This window comes from Necator americanus, chromosome X (genome assembly GCF_031761385.1).
Source record: "Necator americanus strain Aroian chromosome X, whole genome shotgun sequence".
Taxonomy (NCBI): Eukaryota; Metazoa; Nematoda; class Chromadorea; order Rhabditida; family Ancylostomatidae; genus Necator; species Necator americanus.
In genome coordinates, this window is record NC_087376.1 from 5,497,643 (window position 1) to 5,519,188 (window position 21,546).

The window sequence follows — 21,546 nt, forward strand, 5'->3', positions numbered from 1 at the left end:
ATGAGGCCGTTCATTTTTCTAGTCGTAGCGTTTTCTTCTGTTTGTGCCCTTTCCCTCAATAATCACTGGGAAGAGAAGGATACGAAATGGTTATCGCTTGTACTAGAGGTGATCAGTTTTAAGAAAGGTTTCTTGTCTCTCATATGTATTTTATGACATTGTAATTTAGGGTGTTCTTAAAAAGAAGCTCGATAATATTGCTTCTCTTCATTATGCTGCAAGTGGTTTGAAACTTTTGAATGTTAAACCGTCGGATGCTGCTGCAAAGGTATATTCTATCATTTTATTATGGATTATGTGTGTGATCATGTATTGCTTTCTTTACAGGAAGCCTGCGATGTTGCTAAGAAAGCTGACTTGTCTAAACTTGACGTCTTATACAACGCGGCTGCTTTATCCGCTGATCTTCCGGATTGCTCTTTGACAAATACAAAAGAAGCACAAGTGAGCTTTGATGTCCTTTTTTCTCCATTTATTTCTTCTCCAATTCAATGTTTCTATACCTCATCACCCTCTATCATGTATCTGCAGTAACAATGATTTACACTAACTTCGCAGAATTTTCAGTAGTTTTCGTTCATTTGGATTCTTAGAAAGGCTACAATACTAAGACTTCTAGAGCATCCGTCTAGAAAACCAAAACTTTCCTAATATCCCTCCGGAAGTATGTGCCGAAGTGAATACTTGATTAATTGCTGTGGTGTCGATTTGTTGAAATGTCTAGAAACTTGTGGAAAATGAAAACAAAACCAGTTATAGCTGGTGTTTAATAGTCTTATCGATCGCGTCCAAAGTGCTCTCTCTTTTTTTTGCGACCTTATGCTTATGCGAAAATTTATGATTATTTTCACTCTTTGCTGAGTTATATCACCTCTGTGGGTGATATTCGATCTGTGCACCTCTTCTCCATGTATTTGCAGTTTAATAATTTAACTATGTTTACATAGATAATTATCTGTTGCTACAAGTTTGTATTTTTTGCAAGTGCCGAAGCTGATGTAGCGTGGATGAAAGTAAAGTTTAGCGTAAATTTGACCTGCACTGTTTACTATTAAGCGAAATAGCTTACGAATTGATAGCTTACGAATTGCAAATTTCCGCACGTTCATGCTTCTCCTATTTAAAACTTGGCTATTCCTTATTTCAGAAAACAATTGAAAGTGTATTAGCTGAGTCTAACCCTAGTGGCGAAAGAATAACACAAGCCCTTCGTGCAGCTGATCGCTTGAACATTAAGGTAGTACGCATTTGTTTCTTCTGTGTTTTGCATTCGTGCTGAACGAAATTGTTCTTAGGTGAACCAGGCTGCATTTGATAAGATTTTAACTGCAGCTATGAAAGATGATTCAGCCGCCAAGTAAGTAACATTTCACTCTGTTAACTTCCTCTTTTTTTCAAACTGTTAAGTTGCAGTCTTGCATGGATTTTCAATGCAGCAGCTCTTTTGGATAAGGGAACTGGAGCCAAATACTTCGATAAGATCAAGAATCTTGTTTCTCAAGCTGATGAAGTAGACAAGAAATTCCTGCAAGTAAGAGTACTCGATTTTTTCGTGATTTCTTTTCCACATTCCTTCTGCTGTTATAGTTTGACGGTGGCCTCACTATTACTGCTATTGCTATTCATGGAATCATGTCTTTAGCTGAGAAGCAAGGGAAAATGCCACCAGTTTCTCAGGTAGAGCAACATATTTGAACATAAGGAGTACTTTTTCTTATTGCCTTACCGATTCGTCACCTTATTTCACCTTTTTGACGAGCCACTTCACTGAGCAGTGTTCAAGAATGTCACTCTCTTATAGGAACAGATATTATTGTTCTCCAACTACCTTCTCTCTCGAAAGCACGTCTCCACAGAAAAATCGGCTTTCCATCTGCTTAGTGCTCTTGGAGTCCTTGTAAATAATCACCACCTTGTCCCAGTTGCAATATCTCTCGTTGGACCGGTTATGATTGAGCGTCTGGATGTTAGTTTTTACTAGTTCTACGATCTCAAATGTTTTGTATTTTATTACCTATTTTGCAGTATATCAAGATTTCTGTTGCGAATGTTTTTGGCTTGCCGATCGAAGCAACTTATGTCCGTGTTGATATTATTCCGGAAGGGGCAGACTATTCCGTCATGGGGAATTTAAGGATGACGCAGTTGGAATCGTATGTTCGCCACTTCTCTTTGCGGGTATTTTTAATCATTGCATTCCTTTAAACTTCAGAGACCGACGAATCTGGGTATTCGGCCCAGATAAACTACCAGATAACCCCGGCTTCCATACGCTTGATGTGAAGATTGAGTCAAAAGTACCTATTTCTTTAAGTAGAAGAATCTCAACTAATATTTCAAAGATTTGTACCCTATTTAGGACAAGCGCCTTGTTGGTTTGACGGGATCTAGCGTTTTGATTAAAAACTGTGAAAACGTCATAATCGAAGACTTTAAACTTGGAGTACTCGAGAAAGATGATGCCGTTACTGGAGCATCCCTCAGCAGGTACCTGGTTCCGTTTATGCTACTACTTTTGCTTATGTTGGACACGGCTTTGTTCACGAATTGTTCATGAAAAAGCCTTTTTTGAGAACTACACTACATTATGCGCCAGTAAAAGTCTTCTCATAAAATCTCCGCAATTTTCAATCATTGATGTAGTTGGTGCATAAATTAAGCCTTGGCGAATGTTTTGAGAATGAATATATTTGGTGATGTTATGCGGCTTTGATCCTTTTTTAGTAGATTCACTAGATGCTGTTTTATTTTCCTAATTTAGTCCACCTTTAGTTTCTCTAAGTACCGTACTCATCGGCTTTGCTCAAGTGCAAGTAAAAATTTAATGATAGAAGCCGTTGCAGTACAAGTTTTATAGCTCCACCCTGTTTGTCATTTCTTTTTACCTCATTTGGCACTTTCCTAAAAATGCTTCTCTCTCATTGAACGCTCTACAAATCCATGGTAAATATAGAACCTTGGCTTCCACCTTCCGTTTTCTATGTGAGTAAAAATCACTTAACTGTTCTGAACAATAGCGAAACAAATATGAAAAGAGTCCAAAGTTGTTTTTTTCCCAACCCTCAATTTGATCTATTATTACAACAATGCTCTATGTAGTCCTTTTTTTAGTGTAGTACAATTCTCCAAGTTTGGAAAGGTTCTCCAAGCAGATAATACGAAGAGAGTGTACATATCCTTCTCCATCAAACCCCATAGTGGAGCTGCCGCTCCAATACAGCCACATCAGGTTATTTGCGTTTTTTTGTTCGTTTTCAGATTTTCACGCTATTTTTCCCCACCTGCTCTTCATTCTTTATCCTTATAGGTGTTTGTTCTCTTCAAACACAGCAGTGGTGCAGAGGTGTTTTACACAGCCGATGTCCAAACCGGTGGCAAATACCTTCTTGACATTGTGAGTTACTCTTTTCTTCATATTTTGCCCTATCTCTTTATTCTCGGTACGATTTGCATATCATAGGCATGATTTGAAAACCGTTTAGTTGCATTATTTGTTGGCCATTGTTATCGGCCCATGCGAGATTATTATCTCCCTAACAACACTTTATTCGTTCGAAAAAAAAATTCAAAAAACGTGCTATTCCTGTTATTCTCAATGCATTTTCGATACAAATTCTTTATTTTATTCATTTGTTTTTACTTTCTACCTCGTTATTAGAACTTTCTGTTGCTTAGCACATTTACTTCGTAGCCTGCATTGTTGTGGATCCTGTTTATAGAAGTGGAGCCAACTCACTTTTTTCGGTTTCCAAATCTTACAAGAGCAAATATTTTGGATTTACTTCCCGAAGTGAAAGGTTAATTTAGTGACTGAAAAATAGAGAGAATTTCAATGTTTGAGGAAAGACATGTCACACTATCGCTATCTTGTACCATTATCATGTCGCTTGCTAAAAGTTTTTTTTAATGAAATTCGTCTTATGTGTTCCATTGCAACGCTTAACAAATACGCTTTAGAATCTTGCAAAAGCCCACAAAGATTTCGAAGGTCTGTCTGGAAAATACACTGCTCATCTCATAATTGGTGATGCTAGGATTCGATCCCCCATAGACTGGCCATTTGTAAGTGCACTGTATTCAAAAATGTTTTTTGTATATTTTTCCCCCTCATAGTGCTGTTATTTGAGGCCGATTTCTCACTCACAATTCCACCTACACAAAAACACGTTGAGCCGAAATCACACCGTATTGAGTATGATCCCAAGCCGGAGATCAAACACGTTTTCCGACAGCCTGAGAAGAGACCTCCCACGATCGTTTCGGATGCCTTTACCGTCATCTGTCTTGCTCCACTTTTGTTGCTTCTCATTTTGGTAGGTTTCACTAACTACTTTGAATGTACAAACTGTTTAACAGTTTTCATTATGCAGTGGTTGCGCATTGGTATGAACTTTGGCAATATGCCGGTCAGTATCTGGACGCTATTTTTCCACCTTGGACTGGCTGGTGAGTTTTCCTATCCCTAGTGTGTTCTTTGATTACCTGTTCTCAATATTCAAATTTATACAATTTAGCCTTGTTCGGATTGTACTTCGTGTTCTGGCTGCGGCTTAACATGTTTGACACCCTTAAGTATCTCGCCGGAATTAGTGCATTCACCTATCTTGCTGGAAATCGCGTGCTCAGGGCAATCGCTGAGAAAAGAAAGTGGGTTTCTCCTGGATTAATGTGGTTTTTATTTCTTTGGTTGCAAGAAAACGCAATTTGCAAGCTATCATCTTCTCTGCTCATTCAGCGACCCTAATGCTAGAATTGGAACTCTTTAATAAAGCGTTATGAAAGTAGATATGGTGATCCGAATTGATATCTATCACATTCATTTTATTTTCAGACACAAAACTGAGTGAGCCAATGACTGCCATGCAAAATATTATAACAAGTCCATCTAGCCTTATTTCATTGCCGGTTTCCGATCTTGGTCTTTTTCTTACAAGAATAGGGCTGTGAAAATAGCACATAAATTCGTTTAATGTTTGATTTTATTCGGGATTGCCTTTTATTGGGCTGACCCTTTGTTTTTTTGTGGGCTACATGAACACCGAGCACTGCTCACTACGCCTTATGGCGGATACCTTCCATCCTCAGACTACTCTGGTTGTTGCGAGTTGTTACGTGCACTTTTCTGTGTTAAGTTCTCTCGGGATTCTAAGCTTGTTTTATATTACGTGTGTTTATGACGATCCACAAACGGTTTTTAAGTAGCAGTAAATTATTTGAGTGCATTGTTTACTGTTTTGTTCATTTTATTTTTTCTGTTTAATAAATTATTGTTGCTTTTGTGGTGGTTCTCCCCTCGGATTAAAAGCAGTTGACTGTGCTCGTTATAATACTTTGAAAACTTGTTTGTGATCTACTACAATGATAACATTTGTATAAATAGAATAAATTTTAAAGGATGTCCTTGACGAAAAACCTGAGGAGTTTGACCTCCATAGGACCTCGTGCTGTTGTTACATGGGATAAGGTAAACTCTTTCTGACTCCACACGTGGCATCAAAGTACTTCTGGAACGTATGCTTGTCGAAAACGGTGCTCTTGGGTTCTCGGAGGGATTTCGGGTTTTTTTCATCGCAAAGCGTTGTAGTTCCTGTCATAATATCCGATCCTGTTAATCGGATGGCAATTATTGGAGAAAATGTTTAGGCGGAGCGCATACGCCGAAACGAGGAGATTTGGGCTAATCCAAATTCAATAGTTCATCGTTTGCCTGAACATTATTGTAAGCGATATTGGGACAATTTGCTCCGGGATGCCACACCAGTGCATTATAGGTGAGTTAGAAAATGCTGAAAGCAGAGGTAATTGAGATAATTAATGTTTCTCGGATAGTGAGCTTGCTGTGGAGAATGTCGCCCAAAATTAATCGATTCCTTAACCTCTTGCATAAATTACACATTCTTAACGTGACTAGTAATGGGAATACCGGATAGAAGAAAACTTTAGGCTGAACATCCAGTTATTTAACGCAGGTCTAGCCAATAGACAATATTATGTAAACATGTTGTCGCAAACTTGCCTTGTTGAGGATCTACAGAATAAAAAGAGGATAACAGTTGCAAGACTCTGTCATAGAATTTCGTTGTTTTTTTTTTGGATGCGTTAGATATTGCGCAAAAGTTGAGGGAGGGAGGTTTCGTCTATCCATCATCTATGCCAGTATTTTTTTTTTTTGATTCGGCAGGTTTAAACAGTGTTACTAGACTATAACCTCAAGTTGTTAAAAATCAGGACATTAGACTTAACATTGATCCTCACTCATTCGAGTCGAATTATTCAGATCTTTGGAACACGAAGTTTTTCTGTTGATTAAATTTCTAATGGGACTCTAATCCTCTTAGCTGGGTTTGAATCTCGTCATTAGATCGATCCATGAATAGGTAGAGATTGCTTTAATCCGGACTGCTCTAAGAACTCATTTTGTTGAAATTCACTGCAACATTGCACTGGGTACATATGCACCTCAGCTAGCTGTTAATTTGATTAAATCAAATTATTGATACACTTTTACGAGAAAGAACATAGTACTGCTTTTCTGACTAACGGTGTCTATTCTAGGCCACCGACGTCACGTTTGTACTGGGATCCTGTGAGGAAAGTTGAGGTGGAAGCAGAGAATTATCCGTTGTTAGGTGTGTTCAGCTGTTATCATTGATATATCCTTTTCCACGAGAGCAGATGTACAAACTTGACATCGCTACCATTTGAAAAACACATCTAGTACTACATCCATCGGAAGCTGATGAGGGACTATGGGGTGGTGAAGGAGTTGTGAAAGGTTGGAAGGAGTCACGTCCGTATACCAAGAAGAAGGTATTGCCAAGGTAAGTGAGAATGTTTTTAGGTGGTTTTAAGGACGCTAAGCATCTAAAAAATCCGTCCGAACTCCAGAGACGTTGACTTTTTTGTTTGTTTTTATAGACACTGGGTACCTCGACTTTATTTTCCGGCCTTGAAAAATAGTGTACTGTATTCAGAAATTCTCGACAAACATATGACGGTAACTATTAGCTGTATGTTTCGCGATCGGTTTAAAAATGTATTGTTTATCATTTTCAGATCACTGTCACCGAAAGAACAATGCGTCTTATTGATCAACATTTTGGTCTTGACTACTATATTCTCCGTACTCCTGAGATTGATTTAGCATCAAAGCTTGGAAACAGGCTAGTATACGTAAGTAGCAATCGTATTTCTATGCTTCATGCATTCGGTTCAGACTTAAACGAGAAATGCTGCTTACTCTCGCGAAAGGTACGTATTATCCAGATGATGAGGAGCGACACAATTTTATAAGGCAGAAGTATGTATTTTTCTTGCTTTTTTCCACCTTTTTTTAAGTGTTCTCGAATCTTTTTGTGTTTAGATACGCGGAATTCGTGATACCTGAGGAGGAGGCTGATTGGATCGGTTTGGATTTGAATGAGGCTGCGCGCAAACAGCAGGAGCTCGAGGAACGACGAATTCCTGAGCCATTGAAATTCAAGTGAGTAACAAAGATGGAAGCTTAGTGCATTTTTCGGGTTTTGCCACTAGGTTTTGAATCAACATTCATGTTATACATGAAATTGAATCGTTCCATATTTCTTTTCGCCTTTCTGACATCTATTCAGATTCTTTTCATGAGCATTTCTATACGCTATGAGCTTTGCTTCTGTGAAATATTCAGGAATTTTACGTAGTATTCGAATTCCATTTCAAATCATAAGAATTATTTGTTGGGGCATTGTTTTATATACGGTTACAGTTTTGGAGCATCCAGTTTTGAAACCGGCGCATACCAAGTCGTCTGTAATTCTCGTATGTAGTTTTGAATTTCTCCTCATTAGTTAACCGTTCCTCCAATCCTGATTCTATTCCATGAGCAGCTGAATGCTTCACGTGTACTGTTTGAAAGCTAGAGAGAATCGCGCTTATCCTGATGGCTATCAAAGTACATCTTCCAGATTTGAGAGAGACCTAGTGGCACGACTGCGTGCTGGAACGGACATGATCGCGAATGAGGAGGAGTTCGCGCCGAAAACCGAAGAAAGTAAATTTGGTGAACGCCTTCTTGGAAAATACCTCGATCCTGTTGCGAAGCGTTTCCGAAGATAGGAGGTCCCTAAGATTTCCCGGTTCTCAGTTGTCCATACATCTCAATCATACAAATTTTGATAGTCATACTGTTTTCTTTCTTTACGCATCCTTTTTGTAGTTTAGTTATTTGTTTGTTTTTTCTCCAGAAGAATTCAATTAACGCATATTTGAAGAGGGTGATTTGTAAATATTTTGTGTATTGAACGACTAGAGCTAGTTAGGAATATGTAATTGTTTCGTTCCGAAATTAATTGTTATTGTTTCCTTGTTTAAATGATTAGCGTTATGATGAGTACTGCAAAAGATTGTATGCATGTCATCGAATACCGTTCCTCTCGAGAACTGTGAACTGTCTCGAGTCGTTGAGTGTTACAGTTAAAATCAAAAATAAAACTAAGTTGGAGTTTGAGTCTCTCGTACATGAACGTGTGGCGGTGCACACCCTTATGGAAGACGTTCGCACGAGGAATTGCTTCTAGGGAAGAACATTTCGCGTTTCGTGCTGGCCTTCACAGAGATCCTAGAAAGGTCGGATTTTGGACAGATATTTGCTTTTCTTATGGTTTTTTTTTTGTTTTAAAACGAGTGGATTTACTTATTTGTCCATATTTTAACAGTACTACCAAGACGATGGTTTTTTTCCCCTCAAGAGTCATCACCTTTTTCTCTCTTATTTTGTATACGATAATATGCGTAAAATATTATATACTTTCTTCCTTGGCATGAAAGTATCGAAAAATGACGGTTGACGACTAGGATTGTGTAGAATAAGTGTTTCTTCATTTCAACGTCGAAACTGCTTCGTTTAAGGTGCGAAATCTTTATAAGGATAGGTTAGAGTAAGAAGCGATAGTTCGTTATAGCGACTTTTACAAAAAAGAAAAAAAAAGAAGCGAAGTAAAAAGTAAAGAAAAAAAGAAGCGAAGTTTGACAATCGCTCAGTGAGGGTATGATTTTGTGATTTCTCGTCACAGTTAAAAAAAATGAATCAGTCACTCATATTTGGTTGTGAGTTTGTAAATGTTACAGATTTTATTTGTTCATGACAATCAACTCATCTCTTATGGTGATTTTCTCCAATGGACAGGAAGATATGCTAGTCTTTTGAACGGCAAGTACAAAATCAGTGTATGTCTTTTCCAATTCTTAGGTGATCGTTAATTGAATAGAAATAGAAAGCTAATAAAATTCTTGATAATTTACTACTTACTATAATCAGTCTAGTTTACTTTCGAGCAGCTGGAAGTGTTGATATGTTTATTTTAGAAGGGTGATAGAGTTCTATGCAGAACAAGCAAGACTTTGGATTCTGTAGCATTGTATATGGCATGCCTTCAATTAGGAGCTATCTATATTCCAGTAAATCCGTCATATACGCGTTCAGAAACAGAACACTACGTCAAAGTGAGTAGGTTTTGTTATCCTTTTTTATTTCTTCTTTGCTGTACTGCCAGATGTAATGTAATGTAATAATAATAATGTAATGTAACATCTGGCACTCCGTTACAACTGTTTTTACTGTACTGTTCTGCTTACTCTTTATATTGCTGGTGCAAATTTTAACGAAAGTGCGGGTTCTTCGCCTACTTATTGAGTTCGAAATATTTTAAAATCAGCCACTTTTGAACAGGTAGGGTTATGAGCCTTTCGCTCACCGTTAGACACAAGTTCTAAGAATTCTAATTATCTACTTATTCTTAAAAGACATGAAATGTGTGGCTAGGATTTCTGTATTTGAGCAAGGAATGGAAAAGATGTATAGTAGAGTTAGAACGACATGTAGAATGGTGCAGTTTAGTAAGCGGTTTGGTGAAGCGCAGCGCTTAGAATCAAGTGAGGACCTTTGCTATCCCGTTCGTTGCTGCGGTTCGCGATGGTCCCACATCGATTCCAACTGCTGTCTCTACCGCGCCGCTTCGAGCGCAACCGCTTACGCAACTGCCATTTTGACTGATTTCTGTTGTTTCCATTTTGATTGTTTTGACCCGACTATATATTCTCTACATTGTGACTCTTAAGGGTTTCTTATGGATTTTAAATTTAAAATAAATCTAAATAATTAGGTAAAAAAGTGTCTGAAGTGGCTTTCTACCACTGAATATTTATAGTCTGTGTGTGAGCTATATGGTAGCTTTTTATTTTTGAGGGAATTTACTTACCGTCGTGGAAAAATGGTTTAACGTTATTATTTGCTTCGTTTAGGATTCAACTCCAAAGCTAATGGTTACTTGTGATGAGGAAAAAGACAAAGTGTTCCAAGATCGTATTGATAATGTTCAACATGAGCTTAAACTTTCCAAGCAGTCGCAAACTGCTGAGGTTGTTCTGGATGTTGAGAATGTAGAGAGCAATGATGTGGCGTGTGTCTGTTATACGTCTGGCACTACCGGTTCGTTGACATTACTCTTTGTTCTTGTACTCTTTATATATGCAAATATATATATATATATATATATAATTGGTTCACTTGTAATATAAAATGATAAGAATAAGCTTCATCTTTTTTGCGAGTGAACTAGGGATGGAAAAAGTCAGCACAAGAAAAGGATACCCCTAGTTTGTAAAAATAGAGTGAGTAGAAGTAAAAAAGTAAAGCGATGTTCGAATCAAATTAGATTTTAGTTGTGGGAGATAATTTTTCCAAAAATAATTACATTTTTCTCTTGCTTAAGGTCTTCCAAAAGGTGCAATGCTTACCCATGGGTCACTATCATCCAACGCTGAAGCCCTTATCTACTCCTGGAGATTTACAGAAAATGATAAGCAAGTTTTTTCCTTCCTTAGAACATTTCGTATTTAAAACTTACCTAAACTTACGTTACCTAACAAAATTGGTAGACGAGCGATGATCGCACAAGGTATTCTTCCACAGCTTAACTTCCGTTTGGTGCTCCTTTTTCCAGAGATGGTATCAATGTGTTGCATTAAATATTCTTCAGGTTACTTCACATGCTACCATTCTATCACGTGCACGGGATGTTTATATCGCTTAGTTGCTCCTTATTTTCTCATTCTACAGTGTTGTGGAGAGAACGTTTCTCGGTTGATGACTGTCTCTACTGGCTACCGTCAACGACAGTGATGATGGGCGTGCCTACGTATTACAGGTAAGGTGATACCAAAGTAGAAATAGTGCGATTTGTGTCATTTCATACATTTCATACATGAGAACATGAGAACAGTTGATTTGTTATTCTTAACATCAGGGGTTACCTAGTACCACACGCTAACACACGAATTTTTCGCAATTTTTTCTCAATTTTAAGTCCAACTTTTTTATTCAGAAAATTTATATTTCATTTATATTTTTCATTCAGCTAATTTCACTTGCAGAAAGATTTTTCTTCCTTTCCTGCTGTAGAATTATCGATTACAACATCCCCTGAAGTTCTGAGTGGCATTAGTTTATGTAGCCCAAATCATAGAGCACACCTCTGTCTTCTTTTTGTTTCTTAAAAAACTCTTTTTTCCCTATTTCTTTATTGAATATCCTTCCCCTTTCTTTTATTTCTTTCTATTTTCTGTTGTCATTTGTGTTCACGTAGAAACGTTTCTAATTTATGGGTAAGCTTCGAAGCCTTACAATAAGTTTTATAAATTCAGGTAGTTTTCTCAATGTTTTTGCACTGCTCGATGTGGTTTTTAAAATCGTTGGTTCTTATAATTGAGAGGTGTAAAATTAACCGATGGTTCCTGGATTAAAACAGTTGACGTTTAAATACTCATATTCATGTCTACGCGCACGATTATTATTATTAATTATTATGATAGCAAATTATAGAACACTTCATGGGTCACTTTCGTCTTGAAACTATAATCTGGATTCAGCACTTGCAATTCGCCATTGCGAGCTGTCTAACCTATACGTAGATCACATACCATGATAATTATAAAATAAATAAATAATTATGACATATTATATAGCGACAAAATCCTTAGAGTTCTTACAGCCGTCTGCTATCGACACCAAGATTTACTCGAGATTGTCTCCCAAATGTACGCCTTTTCGTTAGTGGTAGTGCTCCATTATCAAATCCAGTGTGGGAAGAGTTCAAATCCAGGACTGGACATGCTATTTTGGAACGCTATGGCATGACAGAAGGTCCTTTTATATTGTGCAAACTTTCCCATTGGTAAATATAGTGCGCACTTGCAAGTTATTTTCCCAAAATTTAAGTCCACAGTGGATTTTTTTACTCTCAAGCCATTTCTTGCTCTATGTTGTTCTCGTACGAAAATGTGCTCCAACGGATTTTTCTTTTAAGCTCAAGTCATTTGTTCGAATCCATACGATGATCGACGACCGGGTTCCGTGGGGAAGCCGATTGGTGACACGAAGGTAATCCTGAAAATTTTTCTCTTCTTCGTCAACGATGTCCTAGCTTTGCACCTATACTCTTATAGCTACGGATAAATAAAGAAGGAGGAATTGAGATCCAGTCTTCTTCATTATTTGCGGGTTACTGGAAGAATCCTACCAAGACTGCACAAGAATTCACATCCGATAAGTATTTTGTCACGGGAGACGTTGGAGCTCTTGATAAGGATGGTTGGTGTTCTACTCAATGGCACCGATACATGACAACCTTTAACTATTCTTCTGGATCAGTCTATTCTTTAATCTTTCGTCCTCCAGGTTTTTTGCGGATTCATGGCCGAGCAAAAGATCTGATCATCACTGGAGGGTTCAACGTGTATCCTAAAGAAATTGAGGATTGCATTGATAGACTACCAGATGTCAGCGAATCGGCGATAATAGGTGAGATATTATTAGATCGTCAGCGAGTAGAATACTACTGGTAAAGGCAGTCCTCTAGTTTTCGAGTTCACGGATTTTTTTTTTTCAGAAAATCTCTCCTAGCTTTCTTGAAAACTTTGAGGAAAAATACTAGATGTAGTCCACCGCAGCTTTGGAGCACCAGCGCCATTTAATGGATGAAAATCACGGGAATATTTCTGAATCTTACCCTGGGGCATTCCTTTATGTGGGTCTTATCATAAGTGGCACAAATGCTGTCAGGGTCGTTAACTACTTCGGAACGTGGAGGCAGAGTGTTTCAGTCCTATACGTAATCAGTTTTGATTGTAGGAAAACGAAGAAATCCCGAAAATAGCGCAAGTGTACACAACTATCGTTGGTTGTGCGCTGTTTTTTTTTTCATTATCAGAGATTGAGGGTTAGGGGTAAATAATCATGTCAAAACGACATGAAGAGCGGGAGTGGGACCATGGCAAACTGCAGAGATGGATGGCGGTAGCGAGGTTCCTTACACGATCCCAACCGCTTCACCGCGCCGCTTCGAGCACAGCCGCTTACACAACTTTCCGTGCTTCAAGTCATTTTGTCCTAACTATAGATCACGATTAACGATTATGAGCGCGCTCCCGCTTAATTCCCCTAACTGCCCTGAAAAATGACGTAGGAACCAGCTTTGTCGATCGAATTTTCCTACGAGACTCCTGACAACGGCTCTCATATGCTGGCACAGACACACGCACTATGTCTGCCAATGGGCATAAGAGACAGCATCAGCACCCCATTGGTTGTCCGCTCGTTAGGAGACGCGACGCGTATGCTTGCGCTCGCATACGTAACATTTTGTTAGATGCTTCGTAGGAGAATACGGTCAACAGGGCCGTTCTCCACGTCGTTTCTCACGACCATTAGGGACAAATGGGCATAATAACCTTTATACTCGTGATCTACACCCGTAAATCCTATCACCTCGTGGAGAAATCCAAACATTTTCACTTTTATATGGTGCCTTTAAAGGCATCACCCCACGAATCTGAGGTAGTACGGATTTCCCCTTCTCCCTTCTCTCCATAATTCCATAAGAGTATTCGTATACGGTATCGTAGGTTATAGAGAGGAAGATGATTCCGTCCATTTCTTCCTAAATGCCGTAAAAAAACGGCCCGGACGATACGGCTTCGGGCGATCCGACGCGCTATTTTCTACGAGGAGTTCGATTGGAGCGCGCCAGCATTGTGCACGTGCCGCATCTTCCGGACCGTTTTTTTTACGGCAATTAGGAAGAAATGGACGGAATCACCCCCTCTCCATAATCTACTATCCCGTATACGAATACTCCACCTAAAATCCGTACCACCTGAGATTCGTGGGATGATGCCTTTAAGCTGTGTGGCGCAGGAAAGGGCACTAACGCCCCTACGTAATTACCCCGTGTTTTTGGAATATTGTTGAAACCGTGGAATCTTCTAAAAGGGTACATGTATCCACTAGCCCAGTATATCTTTCGAGAAAATTCCAATTTCCTTTTGAATTTGTTTACAACTTTCCTGTTTCACATCTAAGATTAGAACATTTGACATCTTCACCTTGGTTTTCGTGTGTTTTTTTTTATTTTCCATTCGTTTTTTTTACAGGTGTTCCTCATGAAGATCTCGGTGAAGTTCCTGTAGCTGTTGTTTGTATGAATGCTGACAAGTCGTTTGACGAAAAAGATGTGGAGCAAAAAATTATAACTGCACTGAAGGAAGTCGTTGCTAAATATAAGGTTAGAATCTGATGTTTTTTGTATCTCTTTCCAAAACGATCTTTTAGTTTTTTTTATTCATTACTTTTAAGAAATGGGATGGCACTGGGTTGATATGTTTTCTAGAAGTCTAGGATATTGTTACATTCCGCAATCAATTTTTCATATTTGAAATAAGTCGGATCTTCTTAGATCTAATCCTACATATTTTGAGCAAATCCCTAGTCTAGATTTTCTCCTGAACTAAGGGGCTTCCTCTCGGAGGTTTTCCGGACTGATGCGAACTGTTGTGATCTCTTGTTCTTTTTGCCTTGTACGGTGTACGCAGCTGTCATGTCAGTCTATGCTTTTGTTCGTGTCTGGACACTGACCTATAATCTCTCTTGTTGTGTTTTTCAGCTGCATGATACAGTCGTACTAACTAGAAGATAGTAACGACGTGAATACGTTGCTCGTTTTGCGTAGTTATTGAAGATATTTCGTAAATTGACAATAGATATGTAGGTGAAACACGGATGCAATGATTCAAAATGGGGAATCCCGAATTAAAAGCAGCATACCATGAATCGTGGTGAGAGAATCACCGAAAAAAGCTAGAAATGGGATTGTAAATTGCAGGATCAGAGGTGGTTCCGCTCATCTCTCCTTGATCGTCGTAAGAAACGGCATGGGAAGCGCTTTAGTCCCTACGAGATACATTAGAACGCTCCTCTATGCACACGTGCCGGTCCCCTTAGCCCCTTAGTCCATTCTTTGGTTTTACTTCAATATGCTGGTGAGAAAACATCATTGACCTTCGACCGATTGCACCTGGATGCGGCGCGTGGACAAGAGTAGCGCGTTACAACTGAAATCGTCTTGGAAAACGTCGTCTTCCACGCCGTTTCTTACGACGATCAAAAAGAGAGGAGCGAACCACCTTCGATCCGGCAAACTTAACTTTAGATTTTCCCGCGGATTTTTTTCACCACGTCAGATTCGCGGGGTGATACTTTTAATATAGTTGCTTCCATATGCTTTTTTTCCGTTTCAAAAGTTTTTCTGGAACACGAGAAGCGGATTTCTTCGCTTGAAACATATACACATGACGTGTTTATTCGAGGAACGCTGGGGAGTAGGAATCCCTTAAAGGCATCACCCCACGAATGTGGGGTGGTACGGATTTCAGCCTATACGGGGTCGTAGATTGTGGGGAAGAGGGTGATTCCGTTTATCTCTCCCTGTATCAGTGTAAACGGACGACCCTGGAACACTTTTTCTTACGTTCTTCGGCCTCTGTTCGGTGTCCTGTATATAACACGCGCCACCCTTGCGCCCTCCCGCCTGCGATTCGTTGGAAACCCATTCGGAAGAATCGCAGGGGGAGCGGGGCACAATGGTTGCGCATTGAACAGAAGCCATCGTAAGAAACAGCGTTCCGGGATCGTCCGTTTACACTTACCCGGCTGAAATCCATACCACTCCAGAGTCGTGGGGTGATGCTTTTAAAGGGAGAGCTTTGTAAGTGAACACTTTGCTCATTCTCTTTGACGGATAATTTTTAAAAAAAGAATTGATCTTGAGAACCATCGTATCTTTGTATCATTTCTATTTGCAACTGTTAAGGTACCAAAACGTGTTGTTTTCTTGCCAAATCTACCAAGAAACTCAATGGCAAAAATCCAGAAGAATATCCTTCGTGACCAGTACAAGCACCTTTGTGATAAAAAATGAATCATTTATTAGAGTTAGAGATCTTTTTTTATTCTTACTTAACAATTTTTATACCTCGGTGAATTCGTTGTTAAAATTATTGTTCTCATGAATATGTGACTCTAGTTGCTCAAAATTACGAATAATTTTTTTTTCTTTTTATTGAACTTAAAGTTTTATATGTGAAGAAATGTTGCATCTAAAGTGAAGAAGTACTGTTGATTGATGAAGTGGAACAGGTTTTGCAACAAAAAGACTGCTGCACAGTTGTGGCACGACGACTGGTCGGTCGGTCGGTCGGTCGGGCGGTCGTTGATCAGGATGCCACTGTTGCCGTAATTACTGCTACTATTACTACTCATAATACTTACTTACTCGTCTTCCTGTACAATGGTCATCAGTATGAGTTCGCTTCTTCCCATATATTTTGTGAACTCCTTCGATATTCTTAACTTTGAGGTTTTTGTTTTATATTTTGTTCTACCTGGTATTAAAAGGAAATTCTTCTCTCCTTGGATCTTGGTTCGTAAGGTCAAGGAAGAGAGTGCTAAGTGTTTACTTTGGAAGAGAATTGCTGCTATTTAGGATGTTCCCTCTAATGTTTATATACCTATTTGTTTCCAACTTTATGATCAACTAAGAACTCTTTTGCAATTATGCGGGAAGAAGACGGAGTATATATTCACCGTCTGAGGTATATTTTAAATATGATTTAAGAAGTGGATTTATGTTCTCTTGGCTTCCCAACGAATTTTTGGTAAAATTTTATTAATGATGTGACGTATCGTCAGCATTGTCTTCATCAAGACCCAATCTGACCGTATAATAGGGCTGATGAACCACTTGGGTTCATTTAGATTGTCACCTTGGATGACACCATAAAGTTCACCAAGAAGGATTAAATCCATAAACGCTACATGCAGTGGAGCAAAAATGCCTTAACGTTGGCATAGTTCATGAACTTGTTGCTGACATTACATTTTTTTCGTTATATTTATGTCTTTTTCTCACAATTCCTACATTTCCTCCCAATTTTCTTATGAATTACTTATTGTTAAGAACAAGTGACTGATTAGAATTTATACAAACTAACTGAAATTTGAAATAACTGCTTTAATCCTCTTAGGAATTATTTATTGTGGATTTGATGCTTTTCGTGATGGTTGCTGAGACGATGCCTCGGATGAAGGTGTATGGTCTGACGCCTTAAGATTCAGAAAGAAGCTAAGATGGATTTACATAGTGTGAAAAATGGACCTTCCCATGAATTCACAGAAATTACTGGTATTCTCTCAATGTTGGGTCCTTGGACTCCGGCCAACTATTTTGAAGAAGGACCTTGCCCTACTTCGTTGAGAGTTGTCCATTTAAAAAATTGAAAAAAAAAGTTGAATGGAAGCTGAAGCCATCGTATACAAGCGTAGTTAGTATCAAATATTATCTAGATACGTATCCAGAAAAGCGAAAGAATCTCTGAGAAGAGGTGGAGAAAGCAAGGAAGGAGGAGATGCCATTGGCAAAAGACTACCTTAACACCACGATCTCGTGTGGAGCATTGATCTCCTTTCTAAAATGGATAGAATACAATATTTTGTAAACCTGTAGACGATACATATGAGCGATCTGAGACTATACGGAGTCAACTTCAACAAGGTACTCGTAAAATTCGGAGAAAAATCACATGAAAAAAAACCAATCATCAATCAGAATTACAAAAAAATATCTAAATTTCATTAATAATAGGAAGGTACGAGGCAATAATTGAGAAGTAAATAGTAAGTGACATAAAATGAAAATTATGGGATAGACTATTTTTGTTAATTTTTAAGATAGTTAACGTGAAGTGTGACTGGAATTTATTTTTTATTTGAGATGGAGTTGGAATGAGTGCACAGCGAATAGATAACAAATAAATGGCAAGAATTCATCTTTCTATTCCGTCCAAGTTTTATTCTTTTTTAAAACGTACGGCACTGATTAAAACATTCAACATCGCCTACCTGTCCTTGTGTGTGTGTTTTTTTTTTTTTCAAAATAAAACACATTTAACGTCCCACTGTTTTAGAATAGAAACTCTTCGTGGTTCGTTTCTGTTCACATCAAGGACAGGCTATTTCAGGAAACATTTCTGATGTTTATGTCTTTCGCAAAGAAATTATATACGAAAATTGTTCATCTTCTTCTTCTTTTGGTATGACAACGGTTGTGGATTAATCATAGTATGTGATTCATGCGTTCTATTGGATTTTCGACGTGGTCGTTGTTTTTTCGTCTTCTTACTGTCGTAACTGTATCTTTTATACGATCAAAATGCTTTTTCAAGGTGGATTTTTTTTTCAAATCAACGTTGCTAATAATGGTAATATATCCTACGGCAAAAAGTCCCCGCTAGAAATCAAACAATTTTAGACTACACCTAACAGTTCGGTGATTCTCTACATACGTACTTAGACTGGTGAAATATTACATTTTGAGAATGATCATTTGAAGGAGATTACTGGTAAAAGTGAAGTAGTAGACATTGAAGATGTGGAGATAAACATACTCTTCCAGGATCATCCTTGTTAAATGCTCTTAATTCTCAAAGAACGTTCAGAACACCTTTTTAAGGTGGCTTTTTTAATCTACGCTTTTAATAACGTTTTTAATAATGGTAATATTCTCTGCGGTAAAAGCTCTTACTAGAAATTTAGGGATTCTTTGAAATATAGATTCTTTTGGAACTTTTTTCTCCTCTATATTTACATAAACAAATTCGAATGAACAAATTAATAAATTCCTCATATCACTATTCCTGTATTTGCTTCAGTTCTCTAAACATCTGCTAACGATTTGATTAAGAACGCAGTGCTTGAAAATGATTGCAGTCATAAGTTTCTGCTCATTTCCTTCTCCGAATATTGGATTAAAAAAGTGTTTGACTGATTGCGCCAGCATCCTTATCTGGATACTTTGTAAAATAAGAAAACGGACTAGAATCCAATAGAAAATGTAATAAAGGATAAAAGGTAAATTTCTGGCGTTAATCAATCCGCTTGGAATGCGCCCCCACGTTCACTTCAATTCAGAATCGATTCAGAATTTGAGGTTTACGAACGTGTATCTGGCCCACCTGCGGTGGCTAGCCTATGTGTGAAGTCAGTGCTTTTATCCTCCCAGACAAGTCTGGTACCAATTTATCGACCACAGAGAAATCAAAGGTCTGGTTGGCACTGAGGCGGTCTCGAACCTCCGATCGATCGTACGGGAAGCAGCACCTCTAACCGCTACACTACACCCGCCCCATAGAAACTGTAATATTTAAACATAACGTGACAAAGGACAAAGTGCACGTTGATTAATCTGCGCATAAGGATCCGCCTATACGATCAAATTCAATTTAAAATTGTTTGAGGTTTGTAAACGCGTGCGAACCTTTAGTGACACGCGGGTGCGAGCCGATCCGTCAAATCAAAGTTTTTATCCTTCCAGACAAGACTGACACCAATTATCGACCACAGAGAAATGAAAGGTCCGGTTGACACTAAAGCGCTCTCGAACCATTGATTGATCGTGAAGTCACAGCGGAATCTTTTACCGACTGCGCTACACCCGCCCTTAAATATGATAAGGTAAATTAAACAGAGAAAGCAAAAACGAAAAAAAAGTTTTTTTTTATAATCGCCAATAATCATGGAAGTTTATCGTTTATCGTTAAAATTTGGAGAGGATTTCTCATAGTCGGTGTACTTAAATACTTAAAGATGTCTAATCAGTCGAATGGTACTAATTTAAACAACTTTTAATGATTTCGGGTGCATCCGGAAGAGATTGATCAGTTCCAAAGATTTGATCCTTTTCTATCCGTTTCATAATCAGCTCTATACCTCAGCACAGTTAAGCTACACTGTACGGATCGAACGAAGCACAAAAAGACACCCATTCAGGTGTTGTTGTTGCCTTTTGGATGACTGTTCTTTTAGGAGAGTTTATGTCGTTTTTTTTTTCTGGATCTCTTATTTATTTTGAAGTTTTCTTCTTCATTATTTATTACCTGTTTTCCTTCTCCTCCTGGCCTGAGGTCATCCTTAATTCTCAATTTGGTGATCACCTCTTTACTGCTCCTCTTCTGAACTTTTCTTGCTGCAATTTTTATCACCTTTAAAAAACTAAGAGATGTACGCACAGAAAATGTAATTGTGTTAACCTTTCGAAATTCTTGTGACAACTATTTTCATGGATCTTCAGCGATGCACATACATGGTTGCTTCTTGCTATACGTTCGTACGTTATAAATATGCATATTAAGCGATAGAAAAAAAAATAATAACTCGATGCGAAAATAAAAGCGTGGAAAAGCTTTATTTGACAGACTATGTAAAACTATAACTCTATTTTTCTATAAAGACAAGGGAGTGACGGGTTGCGCTTCCTTGTCCTTTAAGCACTGGAAAAGTGAAGTGATCCATACTCAAGAAAAGCGCCTGGTGGTTTAATGTGTCAAGATCTTCACAGATTCAGGAAGTTCTGAGATTCAAACAAGTAACATTGGGTGTTGATGGAAACTACAGCATTTGGAAATTATGACAGCTAATTTTCTATTGACATTCAGTTAGATTTTAAAAAGTTCATGCAAATTTTCCTATATGAAGACATTTAGTCTAAATAGAAATGTCAGTTTTTGTTTAGTTATATCCATTTTAAAATTTTCCCCTTTGAAAACAACTAATCTAGGAAGAAGTGCAAATGACGTGCCTCATTACTGTATAGTGTGTAGAATAATTTGGTCATATGCACTTTTTGTTATGAAGTTTATGAGATATTTTTATGTTAAATTTTATGTAACTCCACTTCTCATAACTTCGTCTTCCACAAATGCAAATCTATGATTTCGACGAGATTTAAAATCCCATGAACATTCCTGGAGCTCTGCTGTGCTATCGCCTTAGAGATACTGTGATTTTCATGGAATTTTACTAGTCAAAGGGGGTGGGGGTGCATTTTTGTGGATTTGGAGAACTAGATAGTACATAACTGCCGAGATATCGAGGTATCCTTGGTCTTAGGGACGTCACTCAATCGACAACAGGCTCAACATCAGGTGGCAATGTGGTCGATAAGTCAGTCTATCAGTTCCGGACTTTGGACCACCCCACACTCACACACTCATGCACACGTACACACAATCCTCTTGTCATCGTTTCACTATCTTGCTTACTATCCTTTGTGCTTTCTAGCGGATTTTTTTCTGTGGAGGAAAAATTAATGGATCTCCTAGCCGTTGCTCACCCGAGGAATC

At 38.3% G+C, this 21,546-nt stretch overlaps 2 protein-coding genes across 4 annotated transcripts; both read left to right on the top strand.

The window, feature by feature from the left end:
- RB195_021548 (uncharacterized protein) lies at positions 1 to 8,094 on the top strand (the record flags this gene model as incomplete). Of its 3 annotated transcripts, XM_064208350.1 has the most annotated exons (27): positions 1 to 108; positions 170 to 268; positions 328 to 444; positions 1,148 to 1,237; positions 1,296 to 1,357; positions 1,414 to 1,531; positions 1,588 to 1,677; positions 1,802 to 1,966; positions 2,026 to 2,153; positions 2,213 to 2,297; positions 2,360 to 2,487; positions 3,112 to 3,229; positions 3,308 to 3,394; positions 3,958 to 4,062; positions 4,128 to 4,313; positions 4,371 to 4,446; positions 4,515 to 4,647; positions 4,832 to 4,843; positions 5,395 to 5,464; positions 5,644 to 5,771; positions 6,556 to 6,629; positions 6,719 to 6,821; positions 6,919 to 6,997; positions 7,057 to 7,163; positions 7,217 to 7,300; positions 7,364 to 7,483; positions 7,944 to 8,094. In XM_064208350.1, 27 exons carry the CDS (start codon positions 1 to 3, stop codon positions 8,092 to 8,094), a joined length of 2,823 nt encoding a protein of 940 aa, XP_064064229.1. The 3 variants fall into 3 exon arrangements, with proteins under 3 accessions (XP_064064229.1, XP_064064230.1, XP_064064231.1); XM_064208348.1 differs by lacking the exons at positions 5,395 to 5,464; positions 5,644 to 5,771; positions 6,556 to 6,629; ... (4 more) ...; positions 7,364 to 7,483; positions 7,944 to 8,094 and having other exon boundaries at positions 4,832 to 4,847; XM_064208349.1 differs by lacking the exons at positions 1 to 108; positions 170 to 268; positions 328 to 444; ... (13 more) ...; positions 4,515 to 4,647; positions 4,832 to 4,843 and having other exon boundaries at positions 5,396 to 5,464; positions 7,057 to 7,177; positions 7,267 to 7,300.
- A 402-nt stretch (positions 8,095 to 8,496) lies between these two features.
- On the top strand, positions 8,497 to 16,289 carry RB195_021549 (uncharacterized protein; the record flags this gene model as incomplete). The annotated part of the gene is made up of 12 exons (XM_064208351.1): positions 8,497 to 8,604; positions 9,106 to 9,204; positions 9,343 to 9,480; positions 10,279 to 10,465; positions 10,749 to 10,839; positions 11,016 to 11,183; positions 12,027 to 12,178; positions 12,342 to 12,415; positions 12,481 to 12,625; positions 12,713 to 12,835; positions 14,467 to 14,597; positions 16,182 to 16,289. 12 exons carry the CDS (start codon positions 8,497 to 8,499, stop codon positions 16,287 to 16,289), a joined length of 1,524 nt encoding a protein of 507 aa, XP_064064232.1.
- Between the last annotated feature and the right edge of the window lie 5,257 nt (positions 16,290 to 21,546).